At 41.3% G+C, this 22,328-nt stretch overlaps 1 protein-coding gene across 9 annotated transcripts in view; it reads left to right on the top strand.

Annotated features, from left to right (window-relative positions):
- Positions 1 to 22,328, top strand: part of BBS9 (Bardet-Biedl syndrome 9) — a 455,972-nt gene that overhangs the window by 241,390 nt on the left and 192,254 nt on the right. For all 9 annotated transcript variants that reach the window (XM_048839046.2, XM_048839045.2, XM_048839047.2 and 6 more), the window contains one exon: positions 6,994 to 7,216. In XM_048839046.2, coding sequence (XP_048695003.1) covers positions 6,994 to 7,216 — 223 coding nt within the window. The remainder of the gene's footprint in view (positions 1 to 6,993; positions 7,217 to 22,328) is intronic.

Below are 22,328 nucleotides of genomic sequence, written 5' to 3'. Positions count from 1 at the left end.
GTAGAGGCTTGTAGGGGCTTTGTGCTGGGAGAGAAGCTGAGCCCTGATTAGGGGGCGGGGCTTCACTGACTAGGGGTCCTATAAAGGCAGCAGCCAGTCAGGCAGCGGCACAGACAGCTGCAGCGGCACAGGAGCTAGCAAACAGAGCTGTAAACAGGGGAGTTTGAAAGGGGAGTTTATCTTGTGGTGCTTGTGTGGGGTTTGTTTTTGTTGTGGGTGGTGGTGTTTGGGTGTGGTTTGTGTTTCCCTGATTAACAGGATTTAGGTGGAAAGGCTATGACAGATTCAGAGGTGGCAGTGGGAGTGACCCATGTAGCAGATGACACAATGAAGATGACTGGATGTGGAAGCTGTGGTATGTACATGATCCTGGAGGGGGCACCTGGTAAGAGTTTTGTCTGCATGAAATGCCGTCTGATAGAGCTGATGGAGGAAAAGATCAGAGGTTTGGAGATGCAGGTGGAAAGTCTGGTAGAGTTTAGGAAGGGGTTTGAGCAGATTATGGAGCAAAGACATGAGGTATCTGAAGGGAAAAGCTCAGACTTGCAGATGGAAGCAGGACTAGGGAATTCTGAGGGGAGACTGGGTGAGGAAAGTGGTCAGTGGAAGCATGTGACTAAAAGAACTAGGCAGAGGAAAAGACGGGTTAGTGAAGGAGAAATAGAGCTTCAGAATAGGTTTGCAGAGTTGGAAAATGACGAAGGGGCTCAGCAGGTAGTCACTGAAGGTGACAGGGCAAGGAAGAAGAGAAGAGCGGTTAGTCCTATAGGAAAAGGGGAAGAGTTAATGGAGATTACACCAAATATGAGCCCTAGGAGGATACAGGATGGGTTAAAAAGGATTACAAGGGAGAATGGGAATGGAAAGAACTTGCAGCCAGAGGGAACAGGGGATAGACTGGAGAATAGCACCGTCACTAGGAAAAGGCAGGTCTATGTGATTGGGGACTCTTTACTGAGAAGAATAGATAGGCCTGTAACCAGAGCTGATCCAGAAAATAGGAGGGTGTGCTGTCTTCCAGGTGCTAAGATACGGGATGTAGACCTGAGGTTGAAAAGGATTCTAAAGGGAGCGGGAAAGAATCCCCTAATTATCCTTCATGTGGGAACAAATGATACGGCTAGATTCTCGCTGGAAAGTATTAAGGGAGACTATGCTAGGTTGGGGAGGACGCTTAAGGAAATTGAGGCTCAGGTGATCTTTAGTGGGATTCTGCCTGTTCCTAGAGAAGGGCAACAAAGGTGTGACAAGATTATGACTATCAATAGATGGCTTAGGCAGTGGTGCTATAAGGAGGGCTTTGGGATGTATGGTCATTGGGAGGCATTCATGGATAGAGGACAGTTCTCTCGGGATGGACTTCATCTGAGTAGGGAAGGAAATAGACTTCTAGGATGGAGGTTGGCACAACTGATTAAGAGAGCTTTAAACTAGGAATTTGGGGGAGATGGTTGGGAGATGTCCAGGTAATCTCCACGCCAGAATTTAGCATAGAGTGGAAAGAAAATGAAGTAAGAGTGGATACAGCTGTAGGTAGGAGGAAGGGCAGTGTAGATACAAGTCTAATAGGTTATACTGGTAGTAAAATAACCGTGCCTAATAGGGTACAGAATGTGAGTGAGGCCAAACAGCAAAAATTAAGATGTTTGTACACCAATGCAAGGAGCCTAGGTAATAAAATGGAGGAACTAGAGTTACTGGTGCAGGAAGTGAAACCAGATATTATAGGTATAACAGAGACCTGGTGGAATAGTAGTCATGACTGGGCTACAGGTATTGAAAGGTATGTGCTGTTTAGGAAAGACCGAAATAAAGGTAAAGGTGGTGGAGTAGCACTGTATATCAATGATGAGATAGAATGTAAAGAAATAAGAAGCAATGAAATGGATATGACCGAGTCTGTCTGGGCAACAATTAAATTGGGGAAGAAAACTATTAGAGCCTCCCCTGGGATAGTGCTTGGGGTGTGCTATAGACCGCCGGGATCTAATTTGGATATGGATAGAGCCCTTTTTAATGTTTTTAATAAAGTAAATACTAATGGAAACTGTGTGATCATGGGAGACTTTAACTTCCCAGATATAGACTGGAGGACGAGTGCTAGTAATAATAATAGGGCTCAGATTTTCCTAGATGCGATAGCTGATGGATTCCTTCAGCAAGTAGTTGCTGAACCGACTAGAGGGGATGCCATTTTAGATTTGGTCTTGGTGAGTAATGAGGACCTCATAGAGGAAATGGTTGTAGGGGATAATCTTGGCTCAAGTGATCATGAGCTAATTCAGTTCAAACTGAATGGAAGGATTAACAAAAATAAATCTGCAACTAGGGTTTTTGATTTCAAAAGGGCTGACTTTCAAAAATTAAGGAAATTAGTTAGGGAAGTGGATTGGACTGAAGAATTTATGGGTTTAAAGGTAGAGGAGGCCTGGGATTATTTTAAATTAAAGCTGCAGAAGCTATCGGAAGCCTGCATCCCAAGAAAGGGGAAAAAATTCATAGGCAGGAGTTGTAGACCAAGCTGGATGAGCAAGCATCTTAGAGAGGTAATTAAGAAAAAGCAGAAAGCATATAGGGAGTGGAAGAAGGGAGGGATCAGTAAGGAAAGCTACCTTATTGAGGTCAGAATATGTAGGGATAAAGTGAGACAGGCTAAAAGTCAAGTAGAGTTGGACCTTGCAAAGGGAATTAAAACCAATAGTAAAAGGTTCTATAGTCATATAAATAGGAAGAAAACAAAGAAAGAAGAAGTGGGACCGCTAAAAACTGAGGATGGAGTGGAGGTCAAGGATAATCTAGGCATGGCCCAATATCTAAACAAATACTTTGCCTCAGTCTTTAATAAGACTAAAGAGGATCTTAGGGATAATGGTAGCATGATAAATGGGAATGAGGATATGGAGGTAGACATCACCATATCTGAGGTAGAAGCGAAACTCAAACAGCTTAATGGGACTAAATCGGGGGGCCCAGATAATCTTCATCCAAGAATATTAAAAGAATTGGCACAAGAAATTGCAAGCCCATTAGCAAGAATTTTTAATGAATCTGTAAACTCAGGGGTTGTACCGTATGATTGGAGAATTGCTAACATAGTTCCTATTTTTAAGAAAGGGAAAAAAAGTGATCCAAGTAATTATAGGCCTGTTAGTTTGACATCTGTAGTATGCAAGGTCTTGGAAAAAATTTTGAAGGAGAAGGTAGTTAAGGACATTGAAGTCAATGGTAAATGGGACAAATTACAACATGGTTTTACAAAAGGTAGATCGTGCCAAACCAACCTGATCTCCTTCTTTGAGAGAGTAACAGATTTTTTAGATAAAGGAAACGCAGTGGATCTAATTTACTTAGATTTTAGTAAGGCGTTTGATACTGTGCCACATGGGGAATTATTAGTTAAATTGGATAAGATGGGCATCAATAGGAAAATTGAAAGGTGGATAGGGAATTGGTTAAAGGGGAGACTACAACGGGTCCTACTGAAAGGTGAACTGTCAAGTTGGAGGGAGGTTACCAGTGGAGTTCCTCAAGGATCGGTTTTGGGACCAATCTTATTTAATCTTTTTATTACTGACCTGGGCACAAAAAGTGGGAATGTGCTAATAAAGTTTGCAGATGATACAAAGCTGGGAGGTATTGCTAATTTAGAGAAGGACAGGGATACCCTACAGGAGGATCTGGATGACCTTGTAAACTGGAGTAATAGGAATAGGATGAAATTTAATAGTGAGAAGTGTAAGGTCATGCATTTAGGGATTAATAACAAGAATTTTAGTTATAAGCTAGGGACGCATCAACTAGAAGTAACGGAGGAGGAAAAGGACCTTGGAGTATTGGTTGATCATAGGATGACTATGAGCTGCCAATGTGATATGGCTGTGAAAAAAGCTAATGTCATCTTGGGATGCATCAGGAGAGGTATTTCCAGTAGGGATAAGGAGGTTTTAGTACCATTATATAAGGCACTGGTGAGACCTCACCTGGAATACTGTGTGCAGTTCTGGTCTCCCATGTTTAAGAAGGATGAATTCAAACTGGAACAGGTACAGAGAAGGGCTACTAGGATGATCCGAGGAATGGAAAACTTGTCTTATGAAAGGAGACTCAGGGAGCTTGGCTTGTTTAGCCTAACTAAAAGAAGGTTGAGGGGAGATATGATTGCTCTCTATAAATATATCAGAGGGATAAATACCAGAGAGGGAGAGGAATTATTTAAACTCAGTACCAATGTGGACACAAGAACAAATGGATATAAACTGGCCACTAGGAAATTTAGATTAGAAATTAGACGAAGGTTTCTAACCATCAGAGGAGTGAAGTTTTGGAATAGCCTTCCGAGGGAAGTAGTGGGGACAAAAGATCTATCTTGCTTTAAGATTAAACTCGATAAGTTTATGGAGGAGATGGTATGATGGGATAACATGGTTTTGGTAATTAAATATTCATGGTAAATAGGCCCAATGGCCTGTGATGGGTTTTTAGATGGGGTAAGATCCAAGTTACCCGGGAAGGAATTTTCTGTAGTATCTGGCTGATGAATCTTGCCCATATGCTCAGGGTTTAGCTGATCGCCATATTTGGGGTCGGGAAGGAATTTTCCTCCAGGGCAGATTGGAAGGCCCTGGAGGTTTTTCGCCTTCCTCTGTAGCATGGGGCACGGGTCACTTGCTGGAGGATTCTCTGCTCCTTGAGGTCTTCAAACTACAATTTGGGGACTTCAATAGCACAGATATAGATGTGAGGTCTTTTTTAGGAGTGGTGGGTGAAATTCTGTGGCCTGCATTGTGCAGGAGGTCAGACTAGATGATCATAATGGTCCCTTCTGGCCTAAATATCTATGAATCTATGAATCTATGAAATCAGAGGACGCTTGGTAGCATTGTTTGTTCCAGCAAGTCTGGAACAAATTATATTCAATAAATTGGGTCTTCCTGATATGCCTGTTTCAGATGATGATAGGAAGAACTTGTGTGCTGTGCCTAGGCCTCTCAACAATGCTGCCTTTGTGATTCTGCTGTAACAACTGTGGGAAAGTTGCAGATCTGGCAATGTTTTCTGGAGGATAATAGACTGCCCACATCTGACCTGCCTAACATAAGTGTTTGCTGTGAGCTCTCAAACATATAGGTTATTTAAAAAATCAGAGTTCTGTGTTATGAGCCTGAGTGTTGAATCAGACCTTTCTGTGGGGGTAATTATAAATAGTAGTATTGCACACTTTTCCCTTTCAGACCTCAATTGTTTTTCAGCCCATACATGGTGGTGTGTTCCCACTTCCTTAGTCCTCCATGCTCTTTCAGTTATAAAAGTTGCTAACAAATACTGTATTATTCAAGACAATTAACTCTTAATTGAACAAAGACACCTGAAAAACAATTCCGTAGAGACATTTCATTTAGAGGTAGTTTTCATATTCCTTTGCCAATCATAAAGGCTCTTTTGCAGTTGACTTGACTTATTAGGTCAACAATCCTTGAATTGGAAAGAGTGGTTTTATGGTCTATTGAAACACCAGGTTTACATGGAAATTAAATACAAAAACTAGATTTATAAATTATTAAGGCTGTGAGACAAAATAAAACATACCTGTGTGAGCTAAGGACAGAATGCTAGCCACTTTTAATTTCCTGAGTTTAGCTGGTTTGTGTTTTGGTTTTCTTATTTAAGTGATTCTTTTTTGTGTTTCTATAACTTATTTGGATGGAAATACTGGACCCGATACTCAGTTGCTATAAATTGACACCAGTTCAGGTTCTGGCCCTTACCCCAGTTGTTAATGCTTGGGCTCAGAAGAGGCGGGTGATATGCTTAGGACCTTTCCAAGATTTTCATTGAACCAGTCTAAAATTTAGAAACTTTGGTGATGTAGAGAAAGATGCACACTTGACAAGAATATAAATATGGACATCTGTCTCTTCTAGTGAATCCTCAAAATGTATAACATTTTGTTCTATAATTTGTCATGTTTTGTAGCATCTCTGGAGGGGCTGGCTTTAGTGCTTTTTCTATCCCAACAGTGATTAGATTTCAGTGCCCAATATGTGGGTCAGAGATGGAAGAGTTTTATAGAATAGATTTTCATGATGAGATGAAAGCTCTAATATTTTATTTAATTTCTAAGAAGCTATATCAGTGGTTGCACATTCTCCCCTCGTAATATTTTTAGTCAAAGAAATCATTATTTTTTTCGCTGTTCATGCAAAAGAAATCAGGTTCAGAAAACCCTGGTGTGGTTTCGAAACAAATTCAGCCCTTAGTTTTACTCATGCAATCCACTGTACATAGGATTATTTGGGTACAAGTCAGGGCAGAATTTGCTCCAAAGTAATTTAGGCAATGTGCTTTATAAACTTCAACACTAAAGAATTAAATGAATTTTCCTTGGAGGGGAGGACCATGGGAGGACCATGGGATAGCTATGAATATACTTTCCCGCTCACCATGTTGTTCCTGCTATTTACAAATATAAATTACATAACCGTTTCCTCCTAAATTTGTGGAATATTAGCTGGTAATTCCAAAAGCAAAATAATAGGGTGAACACAGCTCTGCCCTCTCCAATTTTTTTGGTAAATATTGTAACATTTGTGTTTACATATAATTTCTTCTAGATCTGTTTCTAAGTTTTGCTTACAGTAAATTCTGATTTTTATAATTTAATGAATATTCAGTTTGACCATCCTTCTCATAATTTTCCTGTGCAGATGATATTTGTCTCTGATTTGAACTATTTCTCTTTCTGACCCCATTTAGTTTTAGTGTTTGAGATAAATTTCATTTTTATCAGTTTTACTAGTTATTTTTTTATTTCCACAAACTTTGAAAATTCTGTTTTCATGGCAGTTCATTAAACCAAAAACTCTATTTTATGTATTAGTATTGTCTAAAACTTTTTTCTTTATCATTTTGAGTTTTATTTATTTGTCAGTATGTTTAAAATCAGGAGGAGGATTTTACATTTCATTTTATCTAGTTTCGTTTACCTTCATCCAGGGTTGGGAAGAAAGCGTGGATGCTGCCATCTCTCACTTGCTGAGAACATGTCTGTCCAAGAGCTCTAAAGAACAGGCCCTGACTCTCACCAGTCAGTTGAGTATACCCAAAGATACTAGCAGGCTGAAGAAACACATCACCTTGCTCTGTGATAGATTGGCCAAAGGTGGTCGCTTATGTTTAAGTACAGACACAAATATTCAACAAACGATGGTCATGCCAGGTAAGATATTACTACATGTTCTTCATTCAAAATGTGTGCATATATTCAAAGTAAAAAAAATGTACCTTTGGTTAGATTTGGAGTTTATTTTACACTGAAATGAGAGAGGCCAGGAGAAATGCCTTTCCTTTCCCTCTAAGAAATTCCAGGATAACCACTGAATAAATATTCTTCTGAAATTTTGATGCCATGTGTTTTTAGAACAACATGTTTTCTTTTTCTGTGGTATTAAATAAAATATGATCCATTATGTTTTTCTTCTAACTAATAAAAAGTGATTAGAGAATAAAACTATTTCTAGCTAAAGTTGGTCTAAATTTGATCACTAGCTACCATATTTAAAGTACTTTGAAAGCTACCAAGTTCTCATGTTGGAGATGATGATACCTGGTAAGGATGCATGTAAGCTTATTTGTTGCATTATGACCTGTTTTCACTGTAATGCTTTCTTTCTGAATAGGTAATAGTTTGCTTTATGAATACTGGCTGTTTACTAGTTAACCCTGTCATTTCCTGTGGGAGGACAGGATGGCAAGTGCTGAACTAAAGACCAGCCTGCTGACATTATCACAGTGAATTGCAGAATAGCCTAAATCTTGGGGAAGAGAGTTGGGGGACAGAGAAAGGTGATGGCTAGAGGTCTAATACCTAATTGGGGTGCCCTCAGGAGACTGTAACTGGGTCAGAGGTTCAGTTACCACAGGAACTGAGACCTGGGTTGGGGAAAAGGCCAGGTGTACTTATGGAACTTATATTGAACTGTTTTATTGTGTTTGAAGAATAAACTGTACCTTGAAAGAAGGGCATGATCAAACTTTTAGGCCTGCCATTCATCCTTCCTGGGCTGGAAAAATAGGCCAACAGCCCTATATGAATGCAATCAAGATAACACAAATTTGAACTGTTTTAAAGGAGTGTTACTTCCTTTGGGCAAGTGGAAGATGAAATTCAGTGTGTTGCAGGGTGGTTTCTGTTTGGATGAGAAATCAGTGACAAGGAGTCAGGGTATTTTCTTAGTGTAATTCATTTATGTACGGTGTGTTTGTACATGCACGTGTGTGTGTGTGTGTATGTATATATATAATCTGTGTGTGTCCTGTTTCCCTGGACAGTGATAGGAACAAAACTGTATCCAAACAACTCTTGTTTGCAGAAGCCTTTGGGATAGGATCTTTGCCCTGTCAGAGTTAGTTTTCTGCTTTTTTCCTTCTCCAGAGACCCAAACAGACTTACAGGAAAAGTCAGACTCTCCTGTGAGCTCCCACAGAATATTTTTCCAGGTCCTGGGTTTAAAATGTTAAAAAAAACCATTAGCTCCACTGTCCCCTGGGGGCCGTAGGATCTTGTCAGGTGGCTCCAGCCATCAAGCCCCTTCTTTTGACTGCAGCAATTTTTACTACACTAAGTGCTTCAGTTGAGCATTTAGCACACCCATTTTCTTCCATAGGGTCAGTGATCCCTTAGCTTCTGAGACTCCCAGTGTCGGGCTATTAACACCATTTTCATAACAAGCATCATTGAGACAGTATTCAGTGCTGAAGCTCCCATGAGTCTGTGTCTTCCATAACTGATCCTGTTATATTATTGGAATCTTAGTAACAGAATGAATGAAAGCCTGTTACTATCACTGATGCAGCTCTTGCTGAATGAGTTTTCATTTGACCCTTAACAGTTATACCTGTCAGAGTAACAGTGAAAAGTTAAAGACAGCTCTGTTGATGCAAGTGCTAGGAAAGTCTTAGGGTATGTCTACACTATGGAATAAGGTCGAATTTATAGAAGTCGGTTTTTTAGAAATCGGTTTTATATATTCGAGTGTGTGTGTCCCCACAGAAAATGCTCTAAGTGCATTAACTCGGCGGAGTGCTTCCACAGTACCGAGGCTAGAGTCGACTTGCGGAGCGTTGCACTGTGAGTAGCTATCCCACAGTTCCCGCAGTCTCCGCTGCCCATTGGAATTCTGGGTTGAGATCCCAATGCCTGATGGGGCTAAAACATTGTCGCGGGTGGTTCTGGGTACATATCGTCAGGCCCCCGTTCCCTCCCTCCCTCCGTGAAAGCAAGGGCAGACAATCATTTCGCGCCTTTTTGCCTGAGTTACCTGTGCAGACGCCATACCACGGCAAGCATGGAGCCCGCTCAGGTAACCATCACCGTATGTCTCCTGGGTGCTGGCAGATGTGGTACGGCATTGCTACACAGAAGCAGCAACCCCTTGCCTTGTGGCAGCAGACGGTGCAATACGACTGGTAGCCGTCATCGTCGTGTCCGAGGTGCTCCTGGCCACGTCGGCTGGGAGCGCCTGGGCAGACATGGGTGCAGGGACTAAATTTGGAGTGACTTGACCAGGTCATTCTCTTTAGTCCTGCAGTCAGTCCTATTGAACCGTCTTATGGTGAGCAGGCAGGCGATACGGATTGCTAACAGTCGTACTGTACCATCTTCTGCCGGGCAGGCAAGAGATGAGGATGGCTAGCAGTCGTACTGTACCATCTTCTGCCGAGCAGCCATGAGATATGGATGGCATGCAGTCCTTCTGCACCGTGTGCTGCCAGCCAAAGATGTAAAAGATAGATGGAGTGGATCAAAACAAGAAATAGACCAGATTTGTTTTGTACTCGTTTGCTTCCCCCCCTCCCCTGTCTAGGGGACTCATTCCTCTAGGTCACACTGTAGTCACTCACAGAGAAGGTGCAGCGAGGTAAATCTAGCCATGTATCAATCAGAGGCCAGACTAACCTCCTTGTTCCAATAAGAACAATAACTTAGGTGCACCATTTCTTATTGGAACCCTCCGTGCAGTCCTGCCTGAAATACTCCTTGATGTAAAGCCACCCCCTTTGTTGATTTTAGCTCCCTGAGGCCAACCCTGTAAGCCATGTCGTCAGTCGCCCCTCCCTCTGTCAGAGCAACGGCAGACAATTGTTCCGCGCCTTTTTTCTGTGTGGACGCCATACCAAGGCAAGCATGGAGGCCGCTCAGCTTACTTTGGCAATTAGGAGCACATTCAACACCACACGCATTATCCAGCAGTATATGCAGCACCAGAACCTGGGAAAGCGATACCGGGCGAGGAGACGACGTCAGCGCGGTCACGTGAGTGATCAGGACATGGACACAGATTTCTCTCAAACCATGGGCCCTGCCAATGCATGCATCATGGTGCTAATGGGGCAGGTTCATGCTGTGGAACACCGATTCTGGGCTCGGGAAACAAGCGCAGACCGGTGGGACCGCATAGTGTTGCAGGTCTGGGACGATTCCCAGTGGCTGCGAAACTTTCGCATGCGTAAGGGCACTTTCATGGAACTTTGTGACTTGCTTTCCCCTGCCCTGAAGCGCATGAATACCAAGATGAGAGCATCCCTCACAGTTGAGAAGCGAGTGGCGATAGCCCTGTGGAAGCTTGCAATGCCAGACAGCTACCGGTCAGTTGGGAATCAATTTGGAGAGGGCAAATCTACTGTTGCGGCTGCTGTGATGCAAGTAGCCCACGCAATCAAAGATCTGCTGATATCAAGGGTAGTGACCCTGGGAAATGTGCAGGTCATAGTGGATGGCTTTGCTGCAATGGGATTCCCTAACTGTGGTGGGGCCATAGACGGAACCCATATCCCTATCTTGGCACCGGAGCACCAAGCCGCCGAGTACATAAACCGCAAGGGGTACTTTTCGATAGTGCTGCAAGCTCTGGTGGATCACAAGGGACGTTTCACCAACATCAACGTGGGATGGCCGGGAAAGGTACATGACGCTCGCATCTTCAGGAACTCTGGTCTGTTTCAAAAGCTGCAGGAAGGGACTTTCTTCCCAGACCAGAAAATAACTGTTGGGGATGTTGAAATGCCTATATGTATCCTTGGGGACCCAGCCTACCCTTTAATGCCATGGCTCATGAAGCTGTACACAGGCAGCCTGGACAGTAGTCAGGAGCTGTTCAACTACAGGCTGAGCAAGTGCAGAATGGTGGTAGAATGTGCATTTGGACGTTTAAAGGCGCGCTGGCGCAGTTTACTGACTCGCTTAGACCTCAGCGAAACCAATATTCCCACTAAAAGAAAAGGAGTACTTGTGGCACCTTAGAGACTAACCAATTTATTTGAGCATGAGCTTTCGTGAGCTACAGCTCACTTCATCAGATGCATACCGTGATGCATCTGATGAAGTGAGCTGTAGCTCACGAAAGCTCATGCTCAAATAAATTGGTTAGTCTCTAAGGTGCCACAAGTACTCCTTTTCTTTTTGCGAATACAGACTAACACGGCTGTTCCTCTGAAACCTGTCAATATTCCCACTGTTATTACTGCTTGCTGTGTGCTCCACAATATCTGTGAGAGTAAGGGGGAGACGTTTATGGCGGGGTGGGAGGTTGAGGCAAATTGCCTGGCTGCTGGTTACGCGCAGCCAGACACCAGGGCGGTTAGAAGAGCACAGGAGGGCGCGGTACGCATCAGAGAAGCTTTGAAAACCAGTTTCATGACTGTCCAGGCTACGGTGTGAACTTCTGTTTGTTTCTCCTTGATGAAACCCCCCGCCCCTTGGTTCACTCTACTTCCCTGTAAGCTAACCACCCTCTCCTCCTCCCTTCGATCACCGCTTGCAGAGGCAATAAAGTCATTGTTGCTTCACATTCATGCATCCTTTATTCATTCATCACACAAATAGGGGGATGACTACCAAGGTAGCCCAGAAGGGGTGGTGGAGGAGGGAAGGAAAATGCCACACAGCACTTTAAAAGTTTACAACTTTAAAATTTATTGAATGACAGCCTTCTTTTTTTTGGGCAATCCTCTGTGGCGGAGTGGCTGGTTGGCCAGTGCCCTCCCCACCGCGTTCTTGGGCATCTGGGTGTGGAGGCTATGAAACTTGGGGAGGAGGGCGGTTGGTTACACAGGGGCTGTAGTGGCAGTCTGTGCTCCAGCTGCCTTTGCTGCAGCTCAACCATACACTGGAGCATACTGGTTTGGTCCTCCAGCAGCCTCAGCATTGAATCCTGCCTCCTCTCATCACGATCCCACCACATTTGAGCTTCAGCCCTGTTTTCAGCCCGCCACTTACTCTCTTCAGCACGCCACCTTTCCTCCTGGTCATTTTGTGCTTTCCTGCACTCTGACATTATTTGCCTCCACGCATTTGTCTGTGCTCTGTCAGTGCGGGAGGACAGCATGAGCTCGGAGAACATTCCATCTCGAGTGCGGTTTTTTTTTTTCTAATCTTCACTAGCCTCTGGGAAGGAGAAGATCCTGTGATCATTGAAACACATGCAGCTGGTGGAGAAAAAAAAAGAGACAGCGGTATTTAAAAAGACACATTTTATAAAACAGTGGCTACACTCTTTCAGGGTATACCTTGCTGTTAACATTACATACATAGCACATGTGCTTTCATTACAACCCTCCCACCTCCCTGTGGCTAACAGCGGGGAACATTTCTGTTTAGCCACAGGCAAACAGCCCAGCAGGAACGGGCTCCTCTGAGTGTCCCCTGAAGAAAAGCACTCTATTTCAACCAGGTGACCATGAATTATATCTCACTCTTCTGAGGATAACACAGAGAGATAAAGAACGGATGTTGTTTGAACGCCAGCAAACATACACTGCAATGCTTTGTTGTACAATGATTCCCGAGTATGTGTTACTGGCCTGGAGTGGTAAAGTGTCCTACCATGAAGGACGCAATAAGGCTGCCCTCCCCAGAAACCTTTTGCAAAGGCTTTGGGAGTACATCCAGGAGAGCCGCGAATGCCAGGGCAAAGTAATCCTTTCACATGCTTGCTTTTAAATCATAGTATTTTAAAAGGTACACTCACCGGAGGTCCCTTCTCCGCCTGCCGGGTCCAGGAAGCAGCCTTGGGTGGGTTCAGGGGGTACTGGCTCCAGGTCCAGGGTGAGAAACAGTTCCTAGCTGTCGGGAAAACCGGTTTCTCCGCTTGCTTGCTGTGAGCTATCTACAACATCATCATCATCATCTTCTTCTTCTTCTTCATCCCCAAAACCTGTTTCCGTGTTGCCTCCATCTCCATTGAAGGAGTGAAACAACACGGCTGGGGTAGTGGTGGCTGAACCCCCTAAAATGGCATGCAGCTCATCATAGAAGCGGCATGTTTGGGGCTCTGACCCGGAGCGGCCGTTCGCCTCTCTGGTTTTCTGGTAGGCTTGCCTCAGGTCCTTCAGTTTCATGCGGCACTGCTTTGGGTCCCTATTATGGCCTCTGTCCTTCATGCCCTGGGAGATTTTGACAAAGGTTTTGGCATTTCGAAAACTGGAACAGAGTTCTGATAGCACGGATTCCTGTCCCCAAACAGCGATCAGATCCTATACCTCCCGTTCGGTCCATGCTGGAGCTCTTTTGCGATTCTGGGACTCCATCATGGTCACCTGTGCTGATGAGCTCTGCATGGTCACCTGCAGCTTGCCACGCTGGTCAAACAGGAAATGAGATTCAAAAGTTCGCGCTTGTTTTCCTGTCTACCTGGCCAGTGCATCTGAGTTGAGAGTGCTGTCCAGAGCGGTCACAATGGAGCACTCTGGGATAGCTCCTGGAGGCCAATACCGTCGAATTGTGTCCACAGTACCCCAAATTCGAGCCGGCAAGGCCGATTTAAGCGCTAATCCACTTGTCAGAGGTGGAGTAAGGAAATCGATTTTAAGAGCCCTTTAAGTCGAAATAAAAGGCTTCATCGTGTGGACGGGTGCAGGTTTGCATCGATTTAACACTGCTAAATTCGACCTAAAGTCCTAGTGTAGACCAGGGCTTAATTTAGACACAGGATAGGCTAACCTAATGTTTCTGAGTTCAAATTAATCAGAAACTCAAAATATTAGGCAAGTTTTAATGATCAAATTTAAAGATTGACGCCTGATTGGGATGAAATAATATTGGGAGAATGCTAGTAAAAGGACAGTTTTCTAGTTAAGGTGGAACTTGTGGAGTAGATGAATCAGTTAAGTATGGAACTTTCTAATTCTAAGCATCCAAGCTACTACTAGAAACTTCTAGGAAATGATCTAAAGCCTATGGAAGATGAGGGGAGTCTGTACATTGACTAAGATCTTTAATGTGCATAATTTAAGAATTTTGTGGCATGTTGTTGAAAAATGCCGCTCACTTACTTTCAGTAAGGTATAGGGCCATATTGTGGCCTATCAGGATGGGAGGGGTTCATATATTAGGAGTGGGGGATTTAAGGATGCTGTATTTGAAGCTGGAGCTCTCAGGTACAGGGTTGGTGAGGTGGTTCAATGGGTGAAGGGAGGATGTTGGGGAGCGGAATTTAGTGTGCTTATACGTTGAAGAAAAACCAACAGTCATGTAATTGTGAAGATGCATGCCTATCATCAGCCTGAATACTTTGTTTGCATGTTGTAATCTCCTCCTCCCTCTCCACCCCCACCCACTGCGGACTCCCTGTTCATTTGTCTTTATTTTTGTAGTTTGTAGATTCTTCATGGCAACCACTGTGCTCAAAAAGTGTATAGCTCAGTTTGGGCCCTATCTTAATATAATAATAATAATAATTAATTAATAATCTTTGTGGATATCCTATCATTTTGTTTTGTAATATCTGGCATTCATTCAAAGTCATTCCATGCTGTGTGGAATGCCAAACATATATGCATACACAAATCTATAGATGTCTGTATAGATATAAATATTTCTTTGAGACAGGGAACAAACATGTCCTTGAAAGTGTTTGATCAAGTTGCACAAAAGAGCCTTGATTTGATTGAGGACTTTGGTTGTTACTGTAAAATGAATATCAAATAATAATTATGGAAATAATGTAATTTGGTGTGGTAAAAGGCTTAATCTGCATGAATATGGGATATCCTTGTTGCTCCTGAATGATGTAGAGAGGTAATTCTAAACAAATGCTAATAAAATCTGCTCTGAAAATATCATAAAATTATGCATTCTGTACTGCACATACTGTATATTTTAAAGAGTAACTGTTTTATAAATGTTACAGATAAAATAAAGTACTGATACTTTCATAGCCATCTGCTTGAAGAGTCAGACTTCATTTGTTATCATGAATTCACCTGTATGGAGTCGTTGGAGGAAAATTGTAAATATATAAGTTATCTAAAATAGTTTTTTCATACACAGTAATATTGCTTAATATGTTTTAAGGTCCTAGGTTGTATCATGCCTGGAAGCAATCACTATATGTCTCAGTTGACAATGGGGAAACTGAAAAATCATTTTTTTATCTGACTTTTAAAAGGTCACCAGTATAGGATGGAATATTGACTGTCCTGAGGCTTGGCTCAGGGTTCATTTTTGTGGGGGGGGCAGAGAGTTGGAGAAGGGGTTCCACATTTTGGGAGGTGGGTAAAAATAGAAATTTTTTTCTGTCACAGATTGTTTTATTCTTTTGACATGTTGGTTCTTTGACACTGCTCAGAGATTTAGAACAGAGATGAATTAGTGGGCAGAGCACAGATGAGAGAGGCAAAATTGCATAAAATGCAATTTATTATATAGTTGTGCAACTTATTTATTGAATATCACCTCAACATATGTGGTATGTGTATATGTGAAATGTGTATATTAATTTCCAAAATATTCTATTCTCAAGCCACGTCAGCATGTAGTTCCCTTAAAGAAGTCTTGCTGGAATAAATAAATACATAAGCTTTCAAAACAGACTACCTTGAAGAGCTCAATTAGTGGAGTTATGGAGGTTTAATGTCGGAATAATTAATAAAATAGAAAGAATGAAGTTGGGGGAAAATGGTTTGTTTGAAAGACTTAGTATGTCAAGCACTTAGGGCAAAAAGTGCTCAGAAGCCAGTCTCCAGTGTGCTCATAAAGAACTGCAAGTCACATCAGGCTGCATCTTGCACTTTGTTGGTTTTGGCAAAGCCTAAACAGCTGGGGTAGAAGGAAGCTGAGGGGTTTGGGGAACTGTGCCAATCCTTAGTATGGGTCAGGGCCAGAGAAGTTCTGTTGAAAGGTGGTGTTGGCCACCCAGGTTGTTATGCACTAAGTTTAGTGGGTGGGAGAATTTACAGTATAAATCCAGGTTACTTACAGTGAATAAACTTTGTAGTTTTTCAAGTTCCTTATAGTACTAATGTATTTTGCAGTGTTGGTTTTTAAAGTCCTAAGCAGTGTCAGCCGTGCCTGTAGTGAAGACTTTTTGGGCCTCATTCTGATAGGAGCTATATTTACAGTCTCATACCACCCACCACCATGACTTCTTTTTGGTCGGTGATCCTGACTTTGCTGTGGTCCGAATGTGTAGAAATCTTCCAAAATACATTTAATTCGATTCAACTCTCCCCACAAAAAATAATCTTTAAACTATATGCTATTAAAGGTGAGGGGATTATTTTTGTTTTTCACTAGGACCATCCTTTTCCTCGCTTTCTTTTTTGTTTTGTTTTTGTTTTATTCAATCAAGTATTTTTCTCCTTTGTGTTGTGTAGTAACTTGCTTTTAATATTCAATTTGACATGGCTGGAGCACTTTATAAATTATTTACTGAAACTGGAAGTCAGCTAGTGTGAATGTAACTTCATTAAAGTCTATGGAATTGCACTTGTGCCAGGTGTGAGGTTTACCCAGTTGAAGATAGTCTTTTCCTAGGGTATTTGATGAACAGACTGTGGACTCCTCAAGACTGAAAATTTAACAGGATGTATTATAGCTGCAGAGTAGTTTCAGCTTTATTCATCTTTCCATAGTTATAACAGGTATCTTAAAATATAACTTGATAATGGCTTTCTTTAATTTCTTTAATCATAGATGAATGGTTCTTCCATCTGTATCTTTAGATGAAAGGAACAGACTTCTGGCTAACATATAACTAAGGTGTTCTCAAACTTTTTCTGTAGTTTCAGAGGAACAGCCGTGTTAGTCTGTATTCGCAAAAAGAAAAGGAGTACTTGTGGCACCTTAGAGACTAACCAATTTATTTGAGCATGAGCTTTCGTGAGCTACAGCTCACTTCAACATCTGATGAAGTGAGCTGTAGCTCACGAAAGCTCATGCTCAAATAAATTGGTTAGTCTCTAAGGTGCCACAAGTACTCCTTTTCTATTTCTGTAGTGTAGACCTATTTAAATGTAGGTTGCCTCATGGATCACCATCCCTCTCATTCACAATTGCACAGACTGCCTGCTCCCATTTATGATTGTAGAACATCTCTGCAGGAACTCTTGCAGTTGTTTACCTGGAAAAGTAATATTAAAAAACTATTTAATGTTTTATTTTTATATAAATGCTGTTTAGCAGTTTCAAATAAGGCAGAGAGGCCACCACCATGGACCAACCAACTTTCTGTGGACTACTAACAAGTACTCCACAGACCATAATTTGAGGACCTCTTTTCTAGCTGAAGTGTTATTGCTGAATCAATGTGCATTTTTATTTTTATGTTGTGTTCTACATGGGTTCTGAGAAGCATCTAAGAGTGCTAATCTGTTCTTAAAATCAGGCATCTGACCCAAATAGAGATTACTTATCTCCCAAGATACCTACTCCCCAGTATGAAACCGAATTCCCCTTTAAAATCTTTTCCATATGTTTTCTGGAAAAAAATGAATGCCAAACATTTTTTACTTTTATAACTCATTCTCCTCCCCCCCCCCCCCCCGCCCTCCCCCGTGTCTTCAGTTTATCACTTCTTCTTTAAAAAATAATTCTTTAAAACAACCCCTATCCCACCCTCCACCCCTGGTAAATGGTTAATATTTGTAGAATGGAATCTGATGCATCAGTCCCTTTGTGGTTTGCTCGCTGCTGTGGGCATGCAGAAATACAGTTCTACTTCTGCTGCATCATGTGCATTGTAGCTAAGACCTGATTGGCTATTTTCTTCTAACAAAACTCTTTTTATTGTACCCATTAGATTTCTCTTCTTAATTAATATCAGTGCTACTGTCATGTACTGATATGTACTGTTATCAGTCCAGATTTTTTTTAATCAGTTCATTCAATTTACACATTAAATGCTTCTGGCAAATTTACTTTAGACTGCAGTATATTTTTTTGCTGGGGTAGGTTGTCATCTCTTTGATTCATATCCCATTCTAGCAATTCTTAAAGTGTGTTGGAATACGCTAAAGATTAATGTAATAAATCATATTTAAAAATTGTCTACTATATCTAGTTAAAGAAAAATTGGATTTAAAATTTTGTTCGCAAAACTATACTAAAATATACATTATTAGACTTGCCAGTGACACTGTATAATATAAGGATTTTGCATGTAAGGAGGCTGAAATATACATGATGGATGAAATCCTGGTACATTGCAGGCAATGGCAAAACTCCTAATGACTTCAATCTAGGCAGGTTTTTATCTGTTATTTCTCAATGTTGCTCATCCAATTTTATCATCTTATTGAATAAAACAAAGGGTAACTTGCAAAAACTCCTAAGTGACTTAGGTTCTTAAGTCAAAGGTACTTAAGAATTTAAGGCCTGGCCTACTCTACAAAGTTAGGTTGACATAAGTTGACTTTTGTTGACGGATATATGCATGTATCTGCACTGAGATTTGTCTGCAACTGACATAATCACCCTGTTACGACACAGTAACGTGTCCCTGAACATTGTGGAGCCCTGGTTAACCTACTGAGGTTGATGCAGTGCGAGTGTAGACATTGTCTGACCTGTGTCAACCCTAAAACTCCACCAGCAGCTGTTCTGCAATGGCCTGTTCTCTGCAACAGGGACTGTTCTGGTCACAATTGTTAACTCCACTGGCCAAGGGCCCTGAAATTCACCCCTTGCTTTTCTATTGTATGTGACCCAGGTCACGGCACCGTACAAGAGAGCAGGAATAACAACGGCCTGGTACACAAGAAGCTTGGTTTGATTCTTGATGTCATGATCTTCGAAGACCTCTTTTCTCAAGCATCCGAAAACTGCACTGGCTCATTGAAGGCAGCGTTGAATTTCTTTGCCAGTGTAAGCTCTCTGTGACAGAGAGACTATCACTAAATCAGTCCTTAAACTCCAACGTGCAACAACTGTGCCCCGTGTGCCCACTCGTAAGAAGATCTTCAAAAAATAGTCAACACTTTCTCCGAGGCCTACAACCAACTCAGCCTCACACTTAACACCAAGAAAACTTAAGTACTCCAGCAGCAGGCTCCAAATCACCAGGATCCTGCTCCCGTAATTCAGATAAATAAAGAGACCCTGGAGAACGTCGAGCATTGGATCAGTATCTGAAATTTGAAGTTGGCAAATAGAGTACTAATAACTCATTTACAGAGTATGGTGACTGTGATCAGGGTCAATATTATAAGAAGATCAGAAAACCTTTTGCGCCATGTTTACTTTCAAACAGCTAGTAATATAACATCTTACATTTCTTTGGACACTGCTCAAGTGGCTCACTTACTTAAAGTATTACAATGGAAACTCTCACTCATTTTTGTTTCCAGCATCCTTTAAATCATATAACTTTGCCAAGACAGAACCTTGAGGTTTCCCACAGAAGAGGGATATAATCTTCAGTACATTGTAAAAAACCAAAACCTGTTCTGTCTTGTACATTCAGCTGATACATATGGTGGGGTTTCTGTGCTTATAAAATAAAGATAAGACAACTAATTTTTGTTCTAGCATTTGCTAACTATATTAAATAGATTTTGATTCAGACTGTACTATACTGAAGTGTTCTCATGCCTTCTCTTTTGTTGGATTAAATGTTTAAAATCCACACACACATATCAGTGTGTGATCTGAAAATGTGTATGTTTATATTTTACCTGTTACATACTTTTGTCACTCATTCACCTCTAGACATATAAGTTTAAGAGTCAGGTTAGGAGTGCTTTGTACAGCTGTGAGAAGAAGTTGCACAGTGCTTCTCTGCACTATGCCTGGCTCTACTGGTACAGTCAGCTTCTCTCACTTCCAAAATTCTTTGGCATGCAGTGACCTTAAAACAACATTGGAACTGCTCTTCAAACTATCCCAGTTTGTCTCACCTATTAAGGACTAGCGGATCTCTGGTATTGAACTTGTTTTGGCCTTCACAAGGTATGCCAAGAACAAACTCTTGAAACATAATGCAGTCAAAAAGGATTGTAGCTGGAGCATCAGGGTGGATTTGATTTAAATCACATTGATTTAAATCACTAGTCAGGAAGACTCGATTTAATCATGGATTTCTACATAAAAGTCCATTCTTGTTGGCTGTTACCAGTAACTGAAGATCCTGCATGTTCAGACATGTTCCTTTCATCATCTTCAGCGCAGCTTCCTCCTGAGAAGGAACACTTCTCATGATGCAAAAAGAAAAGGAGTACTTGTGGCACCTTAAACAGGAAAGCTTATGCTCAAATAAATTTGTTAGTCTCTAAGGTGCCACAAGTACTCCTTTTCTTCTTGTGGATACAGACTAACACGGCTGCTACTCTGAACCTTCTCATGATGTTATTTCATTTGGGCAACCAGGCCTTGCATTTCTTTGTTGCACTGTTTGCATTTTGTACGCATGCCTGTCTTACCCACAGGTAGAGGAACTTCATTAAAATATTCCCAAACTGGGTCTCTTTTACGGCCCACTGCCATTATAGGTTTTCCCTTCTAGTGAGAGAATGGTAGGGTAGATCTCAAATCAATGAAGGCTATACTCAGAAAGACCTCAAGACTTCTGGAATATGCTGCTCAAACAGTTTCACTTTTGTTTCTACTGCCTGTCCCTCCCTTCTCACATTTATCTCCAGACTTCTTCTCCTTGTCCAGATCTATTTCGCCCCCAACAATCTTCTGTACATTGAACTTTTTGAAACTTTGCACTTTTAGAGAGAGGTAAGGGATTGACTCTGTGTATATAAATTTGCAGAGGGACAATAGAGTTGAGGTCTGTTATTTCTCATCTCTATATTTTATTTATTTATTTAAAAACATTTTTGCTGTTAACAAGCATGTTATCTCTGGAGACACAAATCCACAGTTTGAGAACTGCAAAACTAAGCATCTCTGATGGTATCTTCCAGACTCAGCACTGAGTCCCATTGGATAGATGGAAAGATTAACCTAAATAATCTATAGAGAAGCCACTGAACCCCATAAGATTGTGTCCCTAATCCATGAACTATTGGAACTCATTTACAAAACTTTTCTTAAACATTACATGAATATATTGTCTCATACTATAGAATTAGAATTTATAATCCCTATTCCATGATGAGATATCTTTGAGCTATAATGTATCTTAATTAAAACTATCTTTGGGTAGGTTTTTTTCCTCAAAAAGCATTTTATCAAAAAAAAAATCTGATTTAAATTTTAAAAAATCCAATTTTTTTTTAAATCATTGATTTTTATCTACCCTGTAGAGCATTTAATTTACTGTACTAACAAAGCTAGAACACAGTAGAGGAATCATGAAAATAATATGGATTATACAGAAAATATATTAATTTTCTAAATCATTTTGGTAGTACAGTTAGAAAATGGAAAATGTAGTTAGAAAGGTAGAGTCCCATTCTCTGTGAGATCTGATCTCTTTTTTTCTTGACGTCAGAGCACCTTTATCTTTTCTCTGGGAGAATTTAACAGTCAGGTAACCCTCTCTTAGGTTCTCTTGGCTAGTAGTGTTTAAATTACCTCATTTTGGGATTATCCTCTGGGTGTAGTATGCAAAGAAAATTATATCCCTTAAGTGGAATAAAGGTATTTTCATTTCTTAGAAGTCACCCATTTGTTTGTGGATTGCTCTTCAGTAGATCTAGGCTTTGAGTTAATGAAGTCTCTTGTCAATGAACTTCAATTTAAGTAGCTCATATGCCACAGGTATAGCTAACAAGTTTTGAGGAGCGAGTTAAGTAAGCAAGTTTGTTACAGGCTTGGGTTCTGTGGAATGAGCGTCTCCCCAGGTAAAAATTGTAGTTTTGCACCCTTCTCTGTAGTTTGTGCCATTAATTATGTTCCTCTTTACCCAGTTATGTTCTATTTCCCTCAATTTTCCAACTCTTCTTTACCCCATCTCACATATTATGCTCACTGTGATAAGGGCATGCTCAAACAGGCATATTACACCTGTGTCTGACCAGCTTCTTGATACTTCACCAAAGGGGGAAGATCATGTATGGTCTCTGACGAAAGCTAAGACTTAGCTGATTGTCATGGTTATTGCGAG

This window comes from Caretta caretta, chromosome 2 (assembly GCF_965140235.1).
Source record: "Caretta caretta isolate rCarCar2 chromosome 2, rCarCar1.hap1, whole genome shotgun sequence".
Taxonomy (NCBI): Eukaryota; Metazoa; Chordata; order Testudines; family Cheloniidae; genus Caretta; species Caretta caretta.
Note: the sequence above shows the minus strand (reverse complement) of the source record. Positions and strands in the feature narration are given on the sequence as shown.